Raw genomic sequence first — 20,007 nt, 5'->3', positions numbered from 1 at the left:
CTGTCACGTTGACATTTTTTTTGCATAGTGTCATTTTGGAGAAAACAGAAATTCGAGGGACTGAAGGGTAGAGAAATGTAGTGAAGGAATTGTGTCCCCAAACTGTGACACAGGGCACGTAAAATCATTGGACTATAAGAAACCGCAATCCTACCCGACATTTTAGGGTCATCACAAGCTTGAGGCCCCTGAATAATCACCATATTCATGGAAGTCTCTTTATTTTGCTCATGGGTTCATATACATGTGCTAGAGAACGAGAGAGAAAAGAGGCGTCGGGTGATGGCGTGTGAGTGTGTGTTTTTGGCCGCTGGTTGTCTGCAGATGAGGTGGAAAGTGAGATGCTTTGGATGGAACTTTGTTGACTTTGGCCCAGACTTTCGGGTGCAGGTACTCTACTGAATGTTTGGCAGTGCAGGGTCAAAGAGAAAGAGAGACAATGGGAAAGGGTCATCACTATTGTCTCTCTCTTTCTGTATGTATTTGTGCTGTTTTGAGTTTGTGAGAGGAATTCTTCATCTCAGTGGCAGTAACATGAACACATTAAGGTTTAAAACAGTCTAGATTTACTCTTTTCAATATTAACAGTATGTTATTATCCATTGCACTTAGAGCAGCAGAAGCAGAACGAATCTTTGCACACACACACACAATAATGATTGTGTCCATGAGAAAACACTATTACAAAGTAAAGGGTAGATGAATAGGTGATGGGCTGTCTGTAGATTCAGTATATTCTCCAACTGCTGGACAAAGAACGCCTTTCCTCCATCTCCTGGAGTTGTTTTTCCCTCTTAAGCAGCTAATTAGGTTTACCGGGAAACTGCTGTCAAGGCAGTTTTAATCGGAAGTGGAAGCAGAATACGAATCTACTTAATCATCTTGTAGGAAGGAAGTTGAGTGTTTTGCCAGCATGCTACTTTTGGTTCTTCAGGTAGTCGGGGGAGAGAGAGAGAGAGGTCCTATCTTCCAATCATAATATGATTGTGTGTTTCTGTGTTCTGCAGGTGACCATCCTTCGAGGAAAGGATGGATATGGCTTCACCATCTGCTCAGATTCCCCTGTGAGGGTGCAGGCTGTTGACCCAGGTAAGCTTTGCATGCATTTGTCTGTGCGAATGAAACTCCAGCTTTCCAATAGAGAGATGTTGTAAAATTTGAGACGGAAGACGGAACAATCTTTCTCTAATTTTGACTCTGCATTCGTCATCGCAACTTGGAAGTTTTTCAAGTTGCTCTACCAAAGTAGATTGGATTGTAATTCTGCCAGGACTGCCAACAGTAGATTTCTGAACTTATCTTGAGTCTACACTCTGTTAGATGACATATAACAGCTCATATAATGGCTTATATTACTATAAAGGCTGCTGTTGCTTCACATGGATTGACCTAAATTTCTCATTTTCCCGTCACCTTTATATTTCACATCTGGGAGAATTACCATGAGCGTTGGCTCAGTCAGCAGATGTTGAAGTTAATAGGGAGCCTAGGCAGGCGTCCACCCTGCTGCTCTGAATCTCCAGCGAATCACATCATTACTGTCCCTGTAAGAGATGAATAGGAACTGGATTTCACATCAGAAAACAACACAGCGTGTTAATATCAGATGATTATCTTTATTTCTTTTCATTTGTAAAGTAATTTGCAATTCTATAGCTACAATACTGAAGGAAGAAGCTTAATACATAAGGGAGCTATAGCCCTGGATAACAGGGATGGCACTTAAGAGTGTGTAATGATCCAAAGTCATTCTGTCTCTTCACTCTGGCAGGGGGTCCAGCGGATCAGGCAGGTCTGCAGCAGCTGGACACTCTCTTGCAGCTAAATGGCCAGCCTGTGGAGCAGTGGAAATGTATGGACTTAGCCCACGCTATCAGGTAATAAGCCCAACACACCTCCCCTACCCATAGCCGGTCTCTCCATCACCTCGCTCATTAACGTCTCACTGTCTTTCCCTCGTCTCCCCCCTGTATGTCTCTACCCTGTTTCTTTTGTGTCCCTTGTAAGCGTCTTTGGGTCATTGAAAAGCGCTATATACATTTAAAGAATTATTATTATTATTAGAAGTATGGGGCTGACTAACACCAAAATGTTGGAGAATCCTTTTCACAGGAATCAGGACCAGTGATTTGTAATGATTATCTGATGGGATGATTTGTTTTAGGAGTTAATTTAGCTGTCATGATTGACCTACATCCATCTGATATGTATGACTGCCTGAACAAGACCTGTAGTGCATAAAGACCGTTCGTTTCAAAGGTTGAGATTGCCTCCAGCCAATGAGAATAAACAGTTACAATCAGTGAATTACTGTACGAGCAGATGTTGTGACGTCAGTGAATTATCAGCAGTCAACAACATAATCTCAGTTATATTGTCATGTTGTAAATGTTTGACATCCTTTTCCCAGATATAGTTTTATGATTCAGTTCATTTTAATAGTAGATTTACATAAATTTCTCTGTACTTTTTATTTAATTACCAATATGGTTATTAAAATGTTCCAATATTCTACAATGTTTTTAATTCTACTTGAAATTGTTTACATAAGTGATTTCTATAGATGTACACCTGAAAGCTTTGCAGTTATACTTAGAAGTTACACTCATTCTTTTTCTTTCTCATTGTAGAAACAGCACCAATGAAATCATACTGGTGGTGTGGCGCACGGGCCCTTCCGCTAAGCCTAGTTTCGAGGGCCTCATCCATCGGCCCTCCTACAAGCCGTCCGCCTCAAACTATGACGCCCCATCCCCCCCCACTCGCAGGCGTGCACCAGATGTTGGAACCAGCAAAATCCCCCCAGCTGTGCCGCCCCTCCCAGCCCACCACCGCGCCACCGCCACCCGCAGGCTGCTGGTCAACGGCTCCGAGGCTGGAAACAGCAGCGGCGTCGGCGTAGGGACCATGGGGTGGGGGGCCCAGGGAGGGTCGGCCGAGGAGCTGGACGGGAAGCCGCGGCACCTCCACCACCCTCACACTGCCACACTGAAGGGTACCAGGGTGAAGGCGTCCAACGGGGACAACTACATCATCCTGGCCCCCATCAACCCTGGAAGCCAGGTACCGCAGACTGGTGGTGGACTGCATCTTCATCATCTTCTTCGTCCTCCCCATCCTCACCATGGTCATATGGTGGCTCATCCTAGATATGTCTCCTTACCTTTCATCCCTGGTGCCGATAGATAGAAGGACTGTGTATACAGTATGTCTGGGTCGTTGGGGTTCACTGATTTGTGCTTTTAATGCACTTCATACAGGTCAGTGTAATGTAAATACGGGGTAATAGACTGACGAGCAAGAGCAGACAGTAACATCCAATATAATATACAGCTGTTAATAATATATTGTGTGCCTGTACTATGTGAAGCTTTGGCAATATATCTTTCATTACATTCTACACACTAAGCACAGTGCCTGTGTATCCGGCATAATTGATCCTACAGATGTCACATAGAATAGAGAAATCATCTGCATGCCATGGATTATACTTCACTATTTCAAAAAAATAAATAGTTCCTTTTTAGAAAGAATGAATTCAACGAAACAAGAACTTGATGAAAATCCACATATTCCGATGCTGGTCCATTTGACAAAATGCAGTTTCAGTATAACGTGCACGTACATGCAAAGTATGACATGTATAGGGCATTTTATACAGCGTGTACTTATTTTCTCCCATCCAGTGACGTCATGTATATGAGGTAAAAGCTTTGATCATAAAAACAAAATAAAGCAAATTCATTGAATCAAAAAGACTGAACTGAATTCCTCAGCTAACAACAAAATGATACTAACCCATTAACTACTTACAAACATGTTGAACCAAACGATTTAAAGATGTGTTTAAGGCACTTTTCCCTGCTCTGTGGTCTCTGTCTTCTATTGACTGCAATCTAGGTTCAGTTTACTGAGTCTAAATAGTCGCCTCCAAAACATTTCTAACCAATTAAATCATTTTACTCTCACATCTTGACAGTTAATTTGATTTCCCATATTTCTTTATCTCGTTCTCTGTGTCCGATGCTAGTGAGTCTATCATTTGGAGTCGTGCATGTGTGTCTGTGTGTGCCTCATGTAGTGTCCATCTTCATCTGTGAATAATGAGATCGGGGTTCACTTATTACAGTGCAAAGTGTGTCGTAAGAAGTACCAAACAGAAGATGAGATATTGTCTTTTAGAAGCAAGAGCAGCAGGAGATTCAGAGAAATCACTGAAAAACAGCGTAGAGGGGTCCGGTCAACCCCCACCACTTTTATCTCAAACAAAAGGGGAGGCAGAGATGTGAGGAGATTTTGCAGTGACCATCACAGGCTAAATATACCTTGTGAAAATGGGTCATGTTGGTGACGTTCATCACGACGTTCATCACAAAGAAAAACATTACAAAGCTCATACTTACAGAAATATTTAGCTTGAGAAGCTGGCAGAAATGTTGTGACATTCTGACTCACCTATTGTGTTGGGATGGGAAAAAAAAAAATCATATGTTGTGGTGGCAGCTTTCCATCTAAACTCCCTGGGTTGATCGTTATTTGTTGTGACACCATCACTGCCTCGCTGAGTCCAGAACAGCTCCAGTGGGCTCAGTTGCTTCCTGACCTTTAAATTCAATGTCATGTAAGAAACTTCACATGATAATGTCCAGCTTGTTCCCTTGAATAAATAAAAAAGAAAGAAAGTGTAGGACCCCTTATTTGTAATAAGGATATAGAGTATTTGGGTCTGATAGAAACCTTCTTGTCCAGATAACCAGATCACGTCATAGAAAGTTAAGATCAGAATTGTATTAGGGCCAATATGCTGTAGGATCTGTTTAGGAATAAAACAATGACATGCCGTATCTTATGTCATTGTTTTATTTTGTCTGCTGGCTTTTTTCCATTCTAGACGTAGGTTAGATGTCAGTTTTCATTGTCCTGAAACCAGCCTATTTAATAGTAATGTAACTTAATATTATTCTGCTTTCAGATCTTGAGGCCTGTTTACCAAGACAACCAGGGAACATTAGGTAAGACCTGAACATGTTCATACTCATACACCGTTTTCTTTAAAGGCCACATTGAACTCTGTTTGGTCTGGAAGCCTTTCTTTAGATGACTTTTTTTTCTGGATGTAGCCTGATGTTGAGCTAATTTTTGAGGTCACATTACAGTTTATTGTACTTTCGAAGAATATGATTATTTTAACTCTTGGCGCCCTGAAATAGTCTCCAATTAAATTGACCTTAGAAAAACAGCAAACGCTAAACACTTGATGCTCACTGAGGTTTTTCTGGAATCTGTCCAATATAACAGCTTAAAATATCAAATATATCCTCTGTCTTGTGCAATGGAGGACTATAAGGCAAACAACCTGAGCAAATTATTCAACTTTGGTACACTTGTTTTGTTTTTAGCAACACTTGTTACTAAACAGCAGCTGGAGCCACTCATGGTGAGGGCTTGTTTCATGGTGAGCCAGCGTTGGACTCACTCTGAACACGCATGTTAATTTATGAGCTGAAAATGTTGCTATCAAACTATGTTTCTACCCCCGTTTGCAGTCTTTATGCTGAACTAAGCTTAACATCTCCTGGCTCCATCTTCAAACTAACATACAGATAAGACGGTGGTATCTACGTTCTCATCCAACTCTCTGTTGGAAAGCAAATAAGCACCCAAAATACCAGACTATCTAAGATCTCTGTGAGCTTAATGATTACTGACACTCCCGAAATGATATGTCATCTGTGTATTTACGCTCACCTGCTTCCCCATCTTCTCTTTCTTCCACAGCTGCCAGGTTATATCCCACACGGCAGGGTTCGCAGCCCCAGGGTGGTGGGGGTGCTTTTTCTGGAGGTTTGAGTGGTGGTGGTGGAGGAGGAGGAGGAGGAGGAGGAGGAGGAGGTGGTGGTGGGGGTTTCTCCAGCCGTACTGGCTTCCTACGGCGGTCTAACAACTCCAAGACGACAAAGGCGGCGTCCACCTCCACGAATGCCGGCGCACAAAACTACCAACAGCAGAATGCCAACTTTGCCAATTACCAGAACTGTACCATTGTCCGCTCACACACCCCACATGGCAACTATGGATATGTGAAAGTGGCTCCCAAGATCCTCATCTTCCCCATCTTTGTTCAGGTAAGCCAATTTCAGGCAGCGCTGGGTCGCTGTTTCCTCCTGTTTCCTCCTGTTTCCAGGTTTTATGCTAAGCTAAGCTAAAAGGCCTCTGGCTGTAGCTTCAGACATAATTGTGGTATTGAACTTCTCATCCAGCAAAAAAGCCATTCAGCAACTATTTTGTTTTGTTTTACTTTTTCTAATCTCATGATGATTGGAATTATAAGCATGTGAATCTTAAAAAGATACATCATCAGTATGCTCTAAAAACACTTCTACAGGTCGGCCGGACTTTAGCGGTTAAGTGCTACAGTATGCATTTAAGACCACTACTGTCCCCATGAAGCTTACACTTAAATGCTGAAACAGGGGAATCCAAAATAATATCATTCTAGATATGTTTTCCCAGGCCCATTTGGGTCAAAAGGAAATAGACATTTGAGGTTTGCCGTCAAATACAGTGACCTTCTGTTTGAGCACTTTTGGATTTCCTGTCTTGAGGGTACAGTACTTAACAGTCTGTGTGTGGTTAATTTCATTAACTTATATTCAACTTATATTTTAGATACAGTACAAGACTATTATGAATTGCATTGATCAAGTGAAAGGGATGATAATTGAAAAATACTGTATGTACATTTCTAAAGAGGGAAAGCACAGAGAAGTTATGTGAAGTCATTAGTCAAAATAAAATCCTGACTTCTGCATATTTACTTTCAGTATCGTTAGTTTAATAATATCTTGTGGAAAATTGCTAAATTATCCAAAGAAGACCATTGTGAGATAATATAGTTATAAGATATTTGCACCTACTGCAAGATTTATTACATTCTTTGCATCTTGGGGTCTTTTAAGTTTAAACCTTGCAGGCACTGTGTTGATACTTCCTGTTAATTCATATAGAAACGTGCACCCTTGACCACAGTTCAGCATGCAGATGTTACACGTACACAGTGAATTGGCCCACCATGGGCTTTAGAGGAAGTCCCCTCCACCCACGTTGCCGTACTAGTTCATTTTCAGTAATTTGTCATACTCTGATCACACATATTGCCTCACAGTCACGGCTCGCTTTCTGTCTTCATACAAGCCCTTTCAGTTGAATTTCCCACAGTAGAAAGAAGGCTAACTGTTAAGCAGGTCGTCTGGATTTTTGGAGCCAAAATGGATTTGGTACTGCAACCTTGTGTTTTATTTGACTAATCTATAGAAAACATTGTATTTTTTCATTTCTATGCTGACGAACTCTGAGCATATTTTCATGATCTTGACAATGAGGTTAAGGGTAATAATAGAAGTAATGTGTGCTTATGGTCATTGAAACATATCTGGTTAAAGATGTCAACTATTTCCTAATGTGTCTGTGTAATATGTTTCAGCCTCTTGACCTGTGCAGCCGAAGTCTCATCATATCTGAGGAGATGATACTACATGAGAGCAAGCACCACTCTCTCAAGGTAAGAGGCATCAGTGCATTAATGATGTTCATTTGCGTGTGTGTCTTTGTCTGTGCGTGTGATGTGAGAATATGCATGGGTAGTCATTTCAGTACGTTACCATGAGTATGTGAATGTCAGATGTTGACCAAAGAACATCCACAATTCTATGCAGGATATGATCTATAACTATAAATCTGGAAAATAGAATCTGAGGAGAGAAGAAGCGCTATTTTCTCATTCCTCTTTCGAGGAGCGTTATAATCTGATTGATGCAGAGCGATCGAGGCCCTCTCCTCTCCTCTGCAGGAGACAAACAGACCAGTGGGAAACATTTTGTTGGTTTGTCACAACCAGTTACGGGGTTTGTTTATTCAGGAAACTGGAAGTGACGTCCCATTGCCCCGATGTGCATCTTAAATCAAATCTGGTGTGTGTTTTAGAGTTATAAATGAGTATGGAAAGGGAGAACATTTTATTATTGAGCAGCTTCTTAGGAGGGGGAATGGGGAGAGGAGATGTTACAAGAATTTGTAACTACTCTGAACTATCAGACCCATGTGAGTCAAGGAAAATGAATAATTGATTAAAGAGGAGAGAGCCAAGGATCTGACTGAGTGAGAAACGATGTTTTATGTATCAAAAGAAACCCTTTCAGTATATATTAATGCTCCTTTCACAATATGTTAAGCTCAATTTATACCTTACACACACACACACACACACACACACACACACACACACACACACACACACACACACACACACACACACACACACACACTCTATACTGAAAGTGGAACAAATGCTATACATTTGTATCAAATGGAAATTTAAAATGAACATGCTAATTCTTTAACAAGTACTCTAATGTTGTAGCTTTCAAACAAAGCAATGTTAAATAATGTTTAATGTGAATTTAGGGTTAAATATGTTGAGGTTGTTCTTTAGAGAAACTAATGAGTACTTTACATCAGAACCAGGTCTGGTAATGTCACATTATTCTGATTCTGATTTCTAAAATGACTTAACAGCCACGTTAATCTCCTGGTATTAACGTGACAAATATTTGCATTACGTTCAGGTCCATTTTCCCTAAAAGAAAAATGAGTGACGCAGGTAATTTGTTTCATGTTTTGACAGAAAAACGTTTGTAAAAAGAGAAAATAAGTAGGAAAGGGGATTATTTTACCCAATTAAGCGCTTGCTGCGGTCCTATAATTTGATCATCTTTGCTGTGTGGTGCAGTGAAGTGCAGTGACTGCTGGCATGGAAGCTAATCTGGCCTCTCTGGGGTCAGTCATAAAACAAATATTTAACAGCCAGTGTTTGTCAGGAGGGAGTTTCTCTCCACTGCTTTATACAGGCTGTTTTTAATGATCCGTCGGTGTTGTTCCAGCTTTTACTCTTTACTCACCCAAGTTTCATAAGTCTGCCTGCGAGGCCAACACAAGCATTATTGTTCACACAACTATGTACCACTTTCGTTATAATATCCAGACACAAATAATGAGCACAGTGTTGCACACATTTGATTTAATCTAAAGTGACATTTGGTCATAACTGTTTTAATCGGATTAAGTCACATAATAATAAAATATATGCAGGTATGCTACGATCCAACAGAGGGTTGGATAAAACAAGATATTGAGTACAGGATACATGTAAGTAAGTAAGTAATTATGTTTAAATATTATGTCATGTCATGACAAGTTGACTAACGTATCACATGACCGGTATACTTAAAAGTCTCAAACACGGTTAATTATAGCACTTAAAGCAACACTTAAGAAGTTTTCCTTTTCGGTCCCCCTACAGGTTGGAAGCGGAATTGTCCATTACTGCCGTCGTAAATAATTTAGCCTATCGCAGCCTACCGTCGCACGCACGTTATTTGTTTGTATGCAGAACCGGCTTTGGAAACGATGAACGATTTGAACGATGTCCAGTGACAAGGTAGAGTAACTAACGCCTTAGCTAAGATTAGCTAGCATGAGCCATAGCGATAGTTACATATATATTAGCACAATAGCTAACGTCTTAGCTAACATGAGCCAATAAAATAATCAACAATGTATTGTACACAGATGCACACTGTTGGAAAAAAAAAGATTACCGGTATTATTTACAAGTCCAGCAGCAACAAAGCCAAGTCAGTATCCGTCTTGCATTTTGTAGCCTCCTTCAGCTCTCGCCAACGAGTGTGAGCCGTCCGATATTCACTCTCGTTCGAGCTCTTTCTTTGTCATGCTCCCGTTTTCTTTTCTTCGCCTCATCGGACATTATACTCCACCTTTTCTTTGCAGGCTCTGCCATGACGCCAATTTAAAAACTACCTAGCTGCAAGGTATCGTCCAAGCACTGGCCGGGTGTTCTCCCACTGATCTCCACACAGAGCCTCCACCTACCGGCTTTTGTAACGCTTGCTGTAAAGCAGGTCAAATTCGTAGTCTCATTAGAACTACAAAACCACTACCCGACGAGACAAAGTTACATAGTGCGGTTACAGCCGATAGAGGGCTGCAATGCGAATGCGGAAGTGCCGTTGACCCGGTTTTGAGGTGATGAACCACTGAAACTATTTTGAAAACATTATTTTAAGGCACTAAAAACTCTAAATGATACTTGTTAAAGTGTTGCTTTAACAAGTATCTATTTTAAGGTGTTTTAAGGTTGTTGGAATATTCAAATAGAGAAAATCACTGAGAGACGGTGGGATTTCAAACACCAAGTGTTAGTGCAGCCTTTCATGCACATTTGAACAGTATGTATTTATTCGTGTGTGCATGGAAATATGCAAGTATTTGTTTCTCCCTATGATAGCTCTTTGCTGCTGACTGTCATTTGCTTTGTCCTTGTTCTTAACTCTAACTTGCATCCTCTTCCACCCACTCAAACCTACACACACACACACACACACACACACACACACTCACTGTAACCACATACTGGCTACATCTGAGATGCCATCTCTGCTATCTCACCCTTCAGAGGAAGCTACCAAAGCAAAAGCATTGTCTTGAAGCAGTGGCCATCGACATGAATAGCACCTTATGACCGTTATGTGGCACGAGAGCACAAACTTACATAAACTGCTTTGCTTCTTTTCTTCAACATCTATTTATTGGTGCACGCCGTGTTATCTCTGCGTGCTCCGCCGTCGGCTATTTCTGATAGTGAGATTGTGATTTAGAAAACGTTATTGTTCATCAGACTTCATGTGTCAAAAACATCCGTTTTATTTGTTGTTAATTTATTTGTGCGGGTAGGCCAAGGCGAGGAGGGCGAGATTTAATAATGTTAGAAAACACGTTTCTAAAAAAATAAAAACATTTTAAAAAAATGAATAGGCTACTAATTTCAGCATTCGAATAGTACAGATTTTTTTACTATTCGAATTATATTCGATTCCTGAAGTTCATTCCAACAGCCCTACCCTAAAGTATTGAAATTACAGTATTGGACTAGATATGCTGTTTCACAGCAATATTGTTAATGTTAAAACATTTTCCTGCACTAGTGGTTCGTATTACAGACATTTCTGTTAAGCTGATGTAACAGTGATACAAGAATATGGCAGTTTCAATAAAAAATAAGTATTTAAATTTTTATTCATGTGCAGGCAGCTTGTTCATTTTTTAATAGCGGGTGAAACTGATGTCACTCAGCAGGCTAAAAAACAAGATGTGGCCAGATGTATATGTGAGTATGTGAGTGTGAACTGTGTTTCCTGTGCTGTGCTTATGGGTGAGACTTGCCGAGTGCAAGGCGGTGTATGTGCATCTCACTGGTTTGCAGGTGTGAAGTCTTGGTGAGACCATGTCACAGTGAATTCTGAAATTGAGAATGTTTCTCCTCCTCTGCTAGGTTACAGTGTTTGTCTACAGTGACCTGATGCTGGTGACAAGAGAAGATGAGCCAGGCAGGTGTAACGTCCTTCAGAGTCCTCTGTTCCTCCGGCAGCTGAGGCTCCAGGACGGTATGTACACCTCTCACCAAAACCCTGTGAAACGCTGTTATCCTGAGATGTCGAGGTGATTGTGAATTCATGTCACTACATCAACACGTTTATTAAAAGTCCAAAGAGAACAAGTCATGGACCGGAAGTGCATTATGTAAATACACTGTATCTCCAAGCAATCTGTTACCGTGTTAAACCACGAGTACAGTGATATTTTCAGTTGAGCTTAACCAGAGGATATTTATGAAAAGGCTGCCCAAGTTCCTGTTGCTTTGTCTTTTTATTCCACCTCGGTGTAAACAACCATCTCCTCTGGCGTTATGGAGAGAATAGCTTGGCCATCAGGGCTGCACAGAGCCCGAGCAAGTCAAATAAATAGGGCTCACTGTAAATATCTGTGTTTAGAGTGATGGGTGGAGACATGCTTGGGACCAGGGCCAGGGGAGAGGGAGGGTACGCTTGCTCCCATAATGCTGAAAATTGTGCAAGGGTAGAATCTCTCTCCTCCAGCTGCCTGTCATACTGTGTGTCAGGTCAGTTGATTATTATACTGAGCAGGATGTGAAGCTGAGTGACGGTAAATAGGATTTAACGGTGGGGTAGAAGTGTCGGGATAATGGGATTGAGTTAGCAGAATGATGGTGTTAAACGGATGTTGTTGTGAGCAGATTGTCTGTCCTGCCCCCCAGAAAATGACTCCAGTGGCAGAGTGGTGTTCAGCCTTATTTTGGATGGGAAAGCTGTTTTTTGTTTTGTTTTGTTTTTTTACAAATCGGAAGCATACAACGTGTTATTCCACGGATGCAACCAGATCTTTAAATAAGACTGCAATTAATTAATTTGTCCACTCAACCGTGTTTCACATTACTGTTAATCTTTTAATTAATTAATACAAGTTGAAATATCTTTAGTGAAGGTTTTTGTCATTATAGGTTATTTTTCCTTCTTATTTCTACGTTATTAGTATATGTGACTTTTCAGCGTATCTGCTAAGTCAGACTATTTTTGCCTAATCGCAGATGTACAGCAGAAATATGAAAGGAGACATTCCCTTTTGAGTCGACCCGGTGAAGAATTCCACTGAACACTTCGGCACTAGCGTGTCTGAATCCAAAACCCAGCCCCCTGATACACAGTGACCCGAGCTGCTCTGTCCTCCCCACAGACATGGCTGCTCTCCTCTGGGCCACTTCTAACCTCCACCCTTCACTCAACAATTGGATAGCACCAGGGTGGGGATTCATTTGAACATCTGTGTGTGTTTCAGGAGAGGACACGCATGCACGCACACACACACACACACACACACACACACACACACACACACACACACACACACACACACACACACACATCTCCATCCTGCTGCTGCCTGTCATTGTTATTTCGCTTCGGCAGCGTCACTCAGGAAAGAGGCGCCGGGGGATTGTGTTTGTTTCAGCAAGGGTGTGTTTGATGTGTGCGTGTGTGTGTGTTCATGTTTGTGTGTGTGTGAGCGTGCATGAAATGACACATTGCAAGTTCCTGTGTTCCTGTCACCCCGATACCGTGCTGAGGAGCGTGGGAAACATTGAGAGTAGTATTGAACACACATAAAATGCAAATCACCATGTGTCAATTTCAAACATTCGTCGTACTAAACAAAGTCATCCACCAGACCATCTACATGACCTTATCAGGGTTATGTTATGTCAACTGCTGTGCCATAGTTATAGGGAAATGGCACAACAGTTAAAACTGTGGATACAAAATTTTAAATTAGGAGATAAATTAATTGAATACAGTGCAAGATGCAAAAGAAGATTGTTCCTCCTTTTTTGGTGTTGTCCTACAGGAAGTGGATTTGAGTGACAGGAAATTAGTGAAATTACTACACCTATGACGTACCAGTAGGCCACTGCTATCAGGAACCACTTACCTTTGAGATTACAGCTTGTCAGTCAAATCTGTAAATGTTGTCTTTTCAACAAACCCCTCATACAGCACACGAAAGATATCCAACAGTGACCTCTGCTGTTGGTTATAAGAAGAAACTGCATTAGTAGATTGACTTGACAAAGAGCTGCCTGTGGCATGTGTGATGCGGATTAAAACATATAAAAGTCTGATTTGAATTAAATCATTTATTAAAATGGGTAAAAACTAGTTTGTTCTGAACTATTCTTCTAATTCATTAAGTTTAGTTAGTATCTGAATGCTCATTCTTGCAGTTGTATGTACATTTATGACAAACTATTGTATATTAACTTACATCATGACTAAATTGCATGTGTGCTTTTCCCTATCAAACCTCAGTTCCAAATTATATATTCACCGAATATTATTAAAGACTCAGACAACTTTTTTTCTCAATCAGCTTCTTATCATGAATGGTGAAACCCTACGGGAACACATAACATGCACCATTTTACAGTGCACTAACTAATTAACACACTGAAAAAGGGGGAGTTTCATGGACAGAGGCAGATGCTCTTCTTTACAAATGTAAGATTGAAGGGGGGAAGGAGGTATGCAGGTTTGAATGGATGATGCCTGTCTTTCTAGGACATATTTAATCATTTTCAAATCTCACCCCAGGGCCGAGCCACTCCTCAGTGGGATAGTTCAGACAGGGTTGCCAGTCAGTCAGAAAATGTTGGCTTATGTGTGCACTTAGACATAGTAAACATCACCACAACATATTGTGTGTGTGTGTGTGTGTGTGTGTGTGTGTGTGTGTGTGTGTGTGTGTGTGTGTGTGTCTGTGTCTGTATGTGTGTGTGTGTGTGTGTGTGTGTGTGTGTGTGTGTGTGTGTGTGTGTGTCTGTGTCTGTATGTGTGTGTGTGTGTGTGTGTGTGTGTGTGTGTGTGTGTGTGTGTGTGTGTGTGTGTGTGTGTGTGTGTGTGTGTGGTGTGTGGTGGGGCGACTCGATTAAAACCATTTATCTTGACTCCCGGCCCACAGGCCTGTCTCGCAGAGCACTACTGCAGTGAATTATGGGTGGATGCCGATAAGGCGGACCAAAAGTAAAAGCCTTCCATCAATAAAAGTTTTTTTTTTTTTTTTTCAAAAATCCTAAAAGGAAATGAAAGACGCCACTTTATGATCAAGAAAGGGAGTGAGTGAAAACGAAACAGAGGAAATATGGTTGTGTAGTACAGTTAATTAAAGTCTTTTGTGTTTTTGTTTTACAGATTATGAAGAAGAACTGAAATTCTACCTTATTCACATGACTGAGGTAAGAGGAAAGCTGTGTGTGTGTGTTTGAGGGTCTAATGTGAACAGCCTATTTTGTCCGGAGGAGCAAATTGTAACCTGGAAATTGCATTAAAGGGAAGATGCAAGGATTAGCAGCAAGCTTTAATGAAAACGTCTCTCCTCCGTGTGTCCATCTCAGACCCGTCTCTGTCACACAAACACAACATGTGTTTGTTTTTGATATGTTCGTATATAAAATCACAACAGAGAAGTGCTGAAACACAATCTGTTAACATTTCTGATCTAGTTTTAGAAATATATTCAGATATCATCATCTTAAACAATGCTGTGGAATATGTTTGCACAAGTAAAACACTGAACTATGTGGCCAAGATATTGTAATATTCAGTATAAAACAATATAAATGTGTTCAAATATGGTGCATCCATCTATATACATTTTCTGTTTGTAGTGAAAATGAAAAGTAATCATCCTTTCTTCGATCTGCTTATATTTCAAAATGAAAGAGATTAGCCATCATGATTAATATTTCATTGGTTTGATGCAACTGGCTAACTGACGTGGCACTTTAAAAACTAACATTGCCTTTGTGTCAGCTGTATGAAAGATATAGAGCCACAACTGAACTCTAGTGGGCTGCAAAATGTTCTAAGCAAAAGGCAAGTTCACATTATATTGTTACTTTAAAGATGTAGATGTCTACCGCAAAATCTACCAAAATATTAAGAGTCTACATCACTGTCATTATAGTGTTTAAAATAGTTTTAAAATTGAAATCACTTGCACTCAAACAGCAGGTGGATGTGGTCGTTATCTGACAGACGGGGTTTTGGCTGTTTTCCAGCCTTGCGTCCTGGCAGCTCTGCTGCAGTTAATGAGCGTGTTGTTCAGGTGCTGGTAGCTGCTCGTCCTCTGCCCGTCTCTTCAGCTGCCCCTCCCTTTCCACTGATGCCCTCCATGCCCATTAGATCGCGTTTGGTATTAAAAACTGGAGAAGTGTGCAGAGAGGGAGTAAAACCTCAGCTTTCATCACGCTTCACATGTTGCCATAAATTATGTTTTCCTCTTCACCTCTACTCTTCTTTCTTCCACCTTCACCTTCACACCTTCTTCCAATCTTATTTTATTAATGTGTGGACGATGTAAAAAACAAACATTTTCCTCTATGTTCTGTGTCTGAAGGCCTCACCACCATCGTCTCCACTCACATTCATTCTGATGTGAAACATGTCATCTGGCAGAGTGTAAAGGTGTGATGCAAAGATTCTAACATTAGCCATGCAGATTCATGGTTCAAGTGCTAACAAGCTGGGTGGCACCATGGTGAAGAGGAGGGTGGGGGGTCAGTAGCATTTTATCAATTCCATAATCCAGAATGGAACTATTGAATGTGAATCCATTTGAGTCCCTTATTAAATCTAATTAGACAGAATATCTTAATCTCTGCATTCTGTCGGCCAAGAAGGCAAAAACAAACTGAGTGGCAACCTGATTTATATTCACAACCTTTGGCCACAACCTGAAAATTAGGTCAGCGTATCGCTACTGATTATCCTGAATCGATTCCAATTGTCGGTCCCAATTAAATTTGATTCATTTTGAGATATCTCAGCTTCAAAAAAGAGATTTTCACAGAACTAATGCTGCTGCACATAGTACAAAGCTGGAACTGTCTAACCTGGTGCATTATTAAAATGCATTACATTACTTAAAAAATGCAGTTACATCAATGCACTTATTCAACATGACTCACACAAGAAGTCAACTCTACAGTACATCCATCTATTATGCATTAGCGAGTCGCTAACACATAGCATGGTTTGACAAGTCGAGGGAAGCCGTCACATTCAACCGTCACTACAGCCTCAGTTCTTTTTTGGTAACTTCACTGAAATCGCCCTCTCTGCTGCGGTTTGATTTGGGCTCGGACGCGTTTCTGGGTGACGTCTGCTTAAATGGTTTCAGAGATTTGTGGTATTTTAGACCTCTAGTTTGCACATCTTGCATATGGCTGCTCTTTTGTCCAGCTCTCCTCCTCCAGACATCTGCCTTCAGGCCTGACGCTGTTTTCAGCTTCTGTCATGTTTTGGTCCATCGTCTCTCACGTGGACCGATTCCGTTGCCCGGTCACGAGACTAACAGAGGACAGAGAAAAAGCCATATATTAAAAGAATGATGTAAGGATTTTATGAATCGATATTGTATCTTTCAAATTAAGATCGATTAAGATTTTTTAAACCCAGCCCTACTGATAATGAGATAAGAAAGAGACATTTGCAGCTTTCCTTTACACCTCTTTTTTTACGAGCTACTTACTTTAAATGTGTTGTTCTTAGAGACCAGATCCACATGAAACCCAAGCCTAGTGGAAAGGGGTGGTAGGGAAATTAAACACGGGATGATGGCTCCATTAAAATATGTCCGGATTGGCATCCTTTGGATTGGCTTGGTAAAAATATATTGTGAATCTGTGGAATTTGGCTCGTATTATCCTGGCTTCCAGAAACTGGATGACTGAAGGGGCTGTTTACTTTTTCGTTCTTATCCACCCAGCTACTGTGACGCCGCGTCTGCAATTTCGTGTGGCAACGAATGTCTGCTCATATGGATAATCTTCTCACTGAGCAACAATATAAACCTCAACCTCTCTGCTGCATGCACACACACACACACACACACACATTGTCACACGATTTCTTGCTTTGAAATATGCTGCATAACCTCATTAGCAGCTTATGAATCATTTAAAGGGCCCTTTTTCAAAAATTTCCAGATGAAATGAGAGGGGCCCGATATCTGTCCCACCAGACTGGAAACGAGAAGGAAAAGGCTCCAGTATTATTCAGTCTATCCAATTAAACAACACATATAAATAGAAACTCTTGCATAAGACAGCATGGGAGGGAAAGGGAGACAGTTTGAGTGAGTTAAAGCCAGATTTGGGACTTCACAAGAAAAGGTCTGCTAGAATCAGCTCGAGTGGTGCAGTAGCTTTTATTTTGTTATCATATGTCTTCATATTGTACTGTTTCTTTCTGAATTGTGTATAGTACATAATTATTATTTTTGCAGCTTAAAATATGTCGCATAAGTGCCATACAGTATATGAATCCTTGCAAAAATGATCCCAAAATACCAAGCTAGTGCAGTATATACTGGAAGATAGACAAGGAGATTGTGTGTTTGTATGTGTGTGCCTGTATACAGTTAGGAATAACTTGGCTCAGCTTCATTCGGCCATCCATCCTGTCAGATATCCCCACACATGCACACAAAATGTGCAGCCATCTATTTTATTTGATACACCTGTCAGCAGTTCATTTCATACCTCGGGGAGCAGTTGCCACGACGAAAGCCTGCTTGCACTGCGCTCGTATCTCTCACGGGTCCTGTAAGAGACCTCTTCTACTCTGCAATTCAGGTACACTCGGAGTTAGCAGGAGCAGCAGCCAAACTGCTGCAGCGCTCATTCATCTGAAAGTGATGACAGAGTCGTTACAGAGCAGTTGACCTTCTGGTCCCGCTGATGGCCGACGCCTGTTGTGTGAAGTGGAGGAATATGTGGCGTGGATGGAGGGAGGAAAGGGTTGGTAAAGATAAAAGGCGTGTTTTAAGTGTTTTAGTGATCCTTTCCGCTGCTGCCTCTGTGTTTGTGTTTACTGAAATGGGAAATGTGTGTTGTGTGTGCATGGTAATTGAATTGCTCTTTCTGGCCTGTCTCTGCAAAGGGCAAACACACACACACACACACACACACACAGAGAGAGGGAGAAGGAGAGGGAGAGGTTTGGAACATTGTCTTATTGCTCGCTGCACATTTTCAGTTAAACATTGCATTTGCATGGAATACTTTGATCCCCATTGCTTTTAATACACACACACACACACACACACACACACACACACACACACACACACACACACACACACACACACACACACACACACACACACACACACACACACACACACACACACATATGCAGGCTCCTACATATCACCACATACAACTTCCCCCGGATGACTGACTCATCATGCAACATACCTCTCCATAGATCTCCTCACTTACAGAAAGCATTGTATGTATGTGACATCATGTTTCATCTGTCAGGCTATTCTTATTTCGAATGAGACATGCATCTTCAAAGTAGTCTCTGTACACAAGGGATTTTTCGAAAGTTACTGAAAAGATGAAAAGCTCTTGTTTTTCCCAAAGTTGTGAATTCTAAAGGCTAAGTCTCCTCCTCTGTGACACTGTCATAGTCCGCTCCCCTCCTTTTGTCTACTCCTGCCCTTCCTCCATCGCTGGAGGTTATCCTATTTTAGCACTTGCTCAAAACAGAACTGATCTAACCCAGATTTACATGTGAAAGTGTGTGCGCGCGCGTGTGTGTGTGTGTTTGGGGAATGCAATTGTGTCTCTGGAAAGTCATGGGTGTGTGTGTAAGTGTGTCAGTGACGCAGGAGGAGAGGAAGCAAGAAAGCGTTGTGTAGGTAAACGAAAAACACAGAGAGCAAGGAGAGAGACGCTGTCTGAGATCGTTGAGCAGTAGAGTGCATCGGGGTCTTCACAGAGTCATCATGGGCAACTTGGCAGACCGGGTCGGGCCTAAGAAAAGGTTCGTTAGGGAGGCGAACTCTCTTCAGAAACACCTGCTATCTGACTGCGGAGATGTAAGTCCTACTGATTGATGGTTTGCCTCAGGGTGCAGTCACAGGTTCAGAGAATGAGATTTGTAAAGTTCTCACTGCATGAGATGGAAAGAACAGAAATTATAGTAAAACATGTCGTTTTTGTAGAGAAAAAAAAACTTTGCAAGCATGTAAAGTGTAAGTTTTTAAAAAGGAGATGACTTTATGGTTGTTTAATGCTCGTAGTAATCACATACGGTCACCGTGATGACAGATTTTTCCACAGTAACGTTATTTTATGTTGATGTTCCTGATGTTATACTGTACCAAAGTTAGCTGCATACATGTGGCTCTGTTAAAGGCTCCTGATGCACGTGTGTTGTTTCCAGTGAAAGCTCAGTATTGTGCACAGCCACTCATTCAGCACTATTTCCCCTCACTTTAGTCATTAGGCTCAATGTAGTCATCAGTAATGACCATAAAATCATGAATATCCTCTCATTAAGGCACAGCGATAACAATGACTTCATTGTGTCATCCATACGTAATCTGCACACGTTTATATTAGCCATCAGATTTGTAATTCTCATTCATGTTTCATAATCAGTTTGCAGTTATTGGTTTTGGTTGGAATCCTCTTTTTTTTTGCGGGCTTGAAACAGTCTGGAAAATGTG

General features: G+C 41.1%; 1 protein-coding gene across 4 annotated transcripts in view; it reads left to right on the top strand.

Annotated features, from left to right (window-relative positions):
• Positions 1-20,007, top strand: part of rgs3a (regulator of G protein signaling 3a) — a gene marked incomplete at its 5' end in the record, with an annotated part of 116,208 nt that overhangs the window by 36,521 nt on the left and 59,680 nt on the right. For 2 of the 4 annotated variants that reach the window (XM_084035788.1, XM_084035789.1), the window contains 8 exons: positions 1,008-1,089; positions 1,772-1,877; positions 2,631-3,063; positions 4,973-5,012; positions 5,779-6,125; positions 7,484-7,561; positions 11,408-11,519; positions 14,676-14,719. In XM_084035788.1, coding sequence (XP_083891914.1) covers positions 1,008-1,089; positions 1,772-1,877; positions 2,631-3,063; positions 4,973-5,012; positions 5,779-6,125; positions 7,484-7,561; positions 11,408-11,519; positions 14,676-14,719 — 1,242 coding nt within the window. Of the gene's footprint in view, positions 1-1,007; positions 1,090-1,771; positions 1,878-2,630; positions 3,064-4,972; positions 5,013-5,778; positions 6,126-7,253; positions 7,278-7,483; positions 7,562-11,407; positions 11,520-14,675; positions 14,720-19,233; positions 19,375-20,007 lie in introns of those variants that run through there. The other 2 variants (XM_084035790.1, XM_084035791.1) reach the window with 2 other exon arrangements.

This window comes from Eutrigla gurnardus (assembly GCF_963514095.1).
Source record: "Eutrigla gurnardus genome assembly, chromosome: 19".
NCBI lineage: Eukaryota > Metazoa > Chordata > Actinopteri > Perciformes > Triglidae > Eutrigla > Eutrigla gurnardus.
Note: the sequence above shows the minus strand (reverse complement) of the source record. Positions and strands in the feature narration are given on the sequence as shown.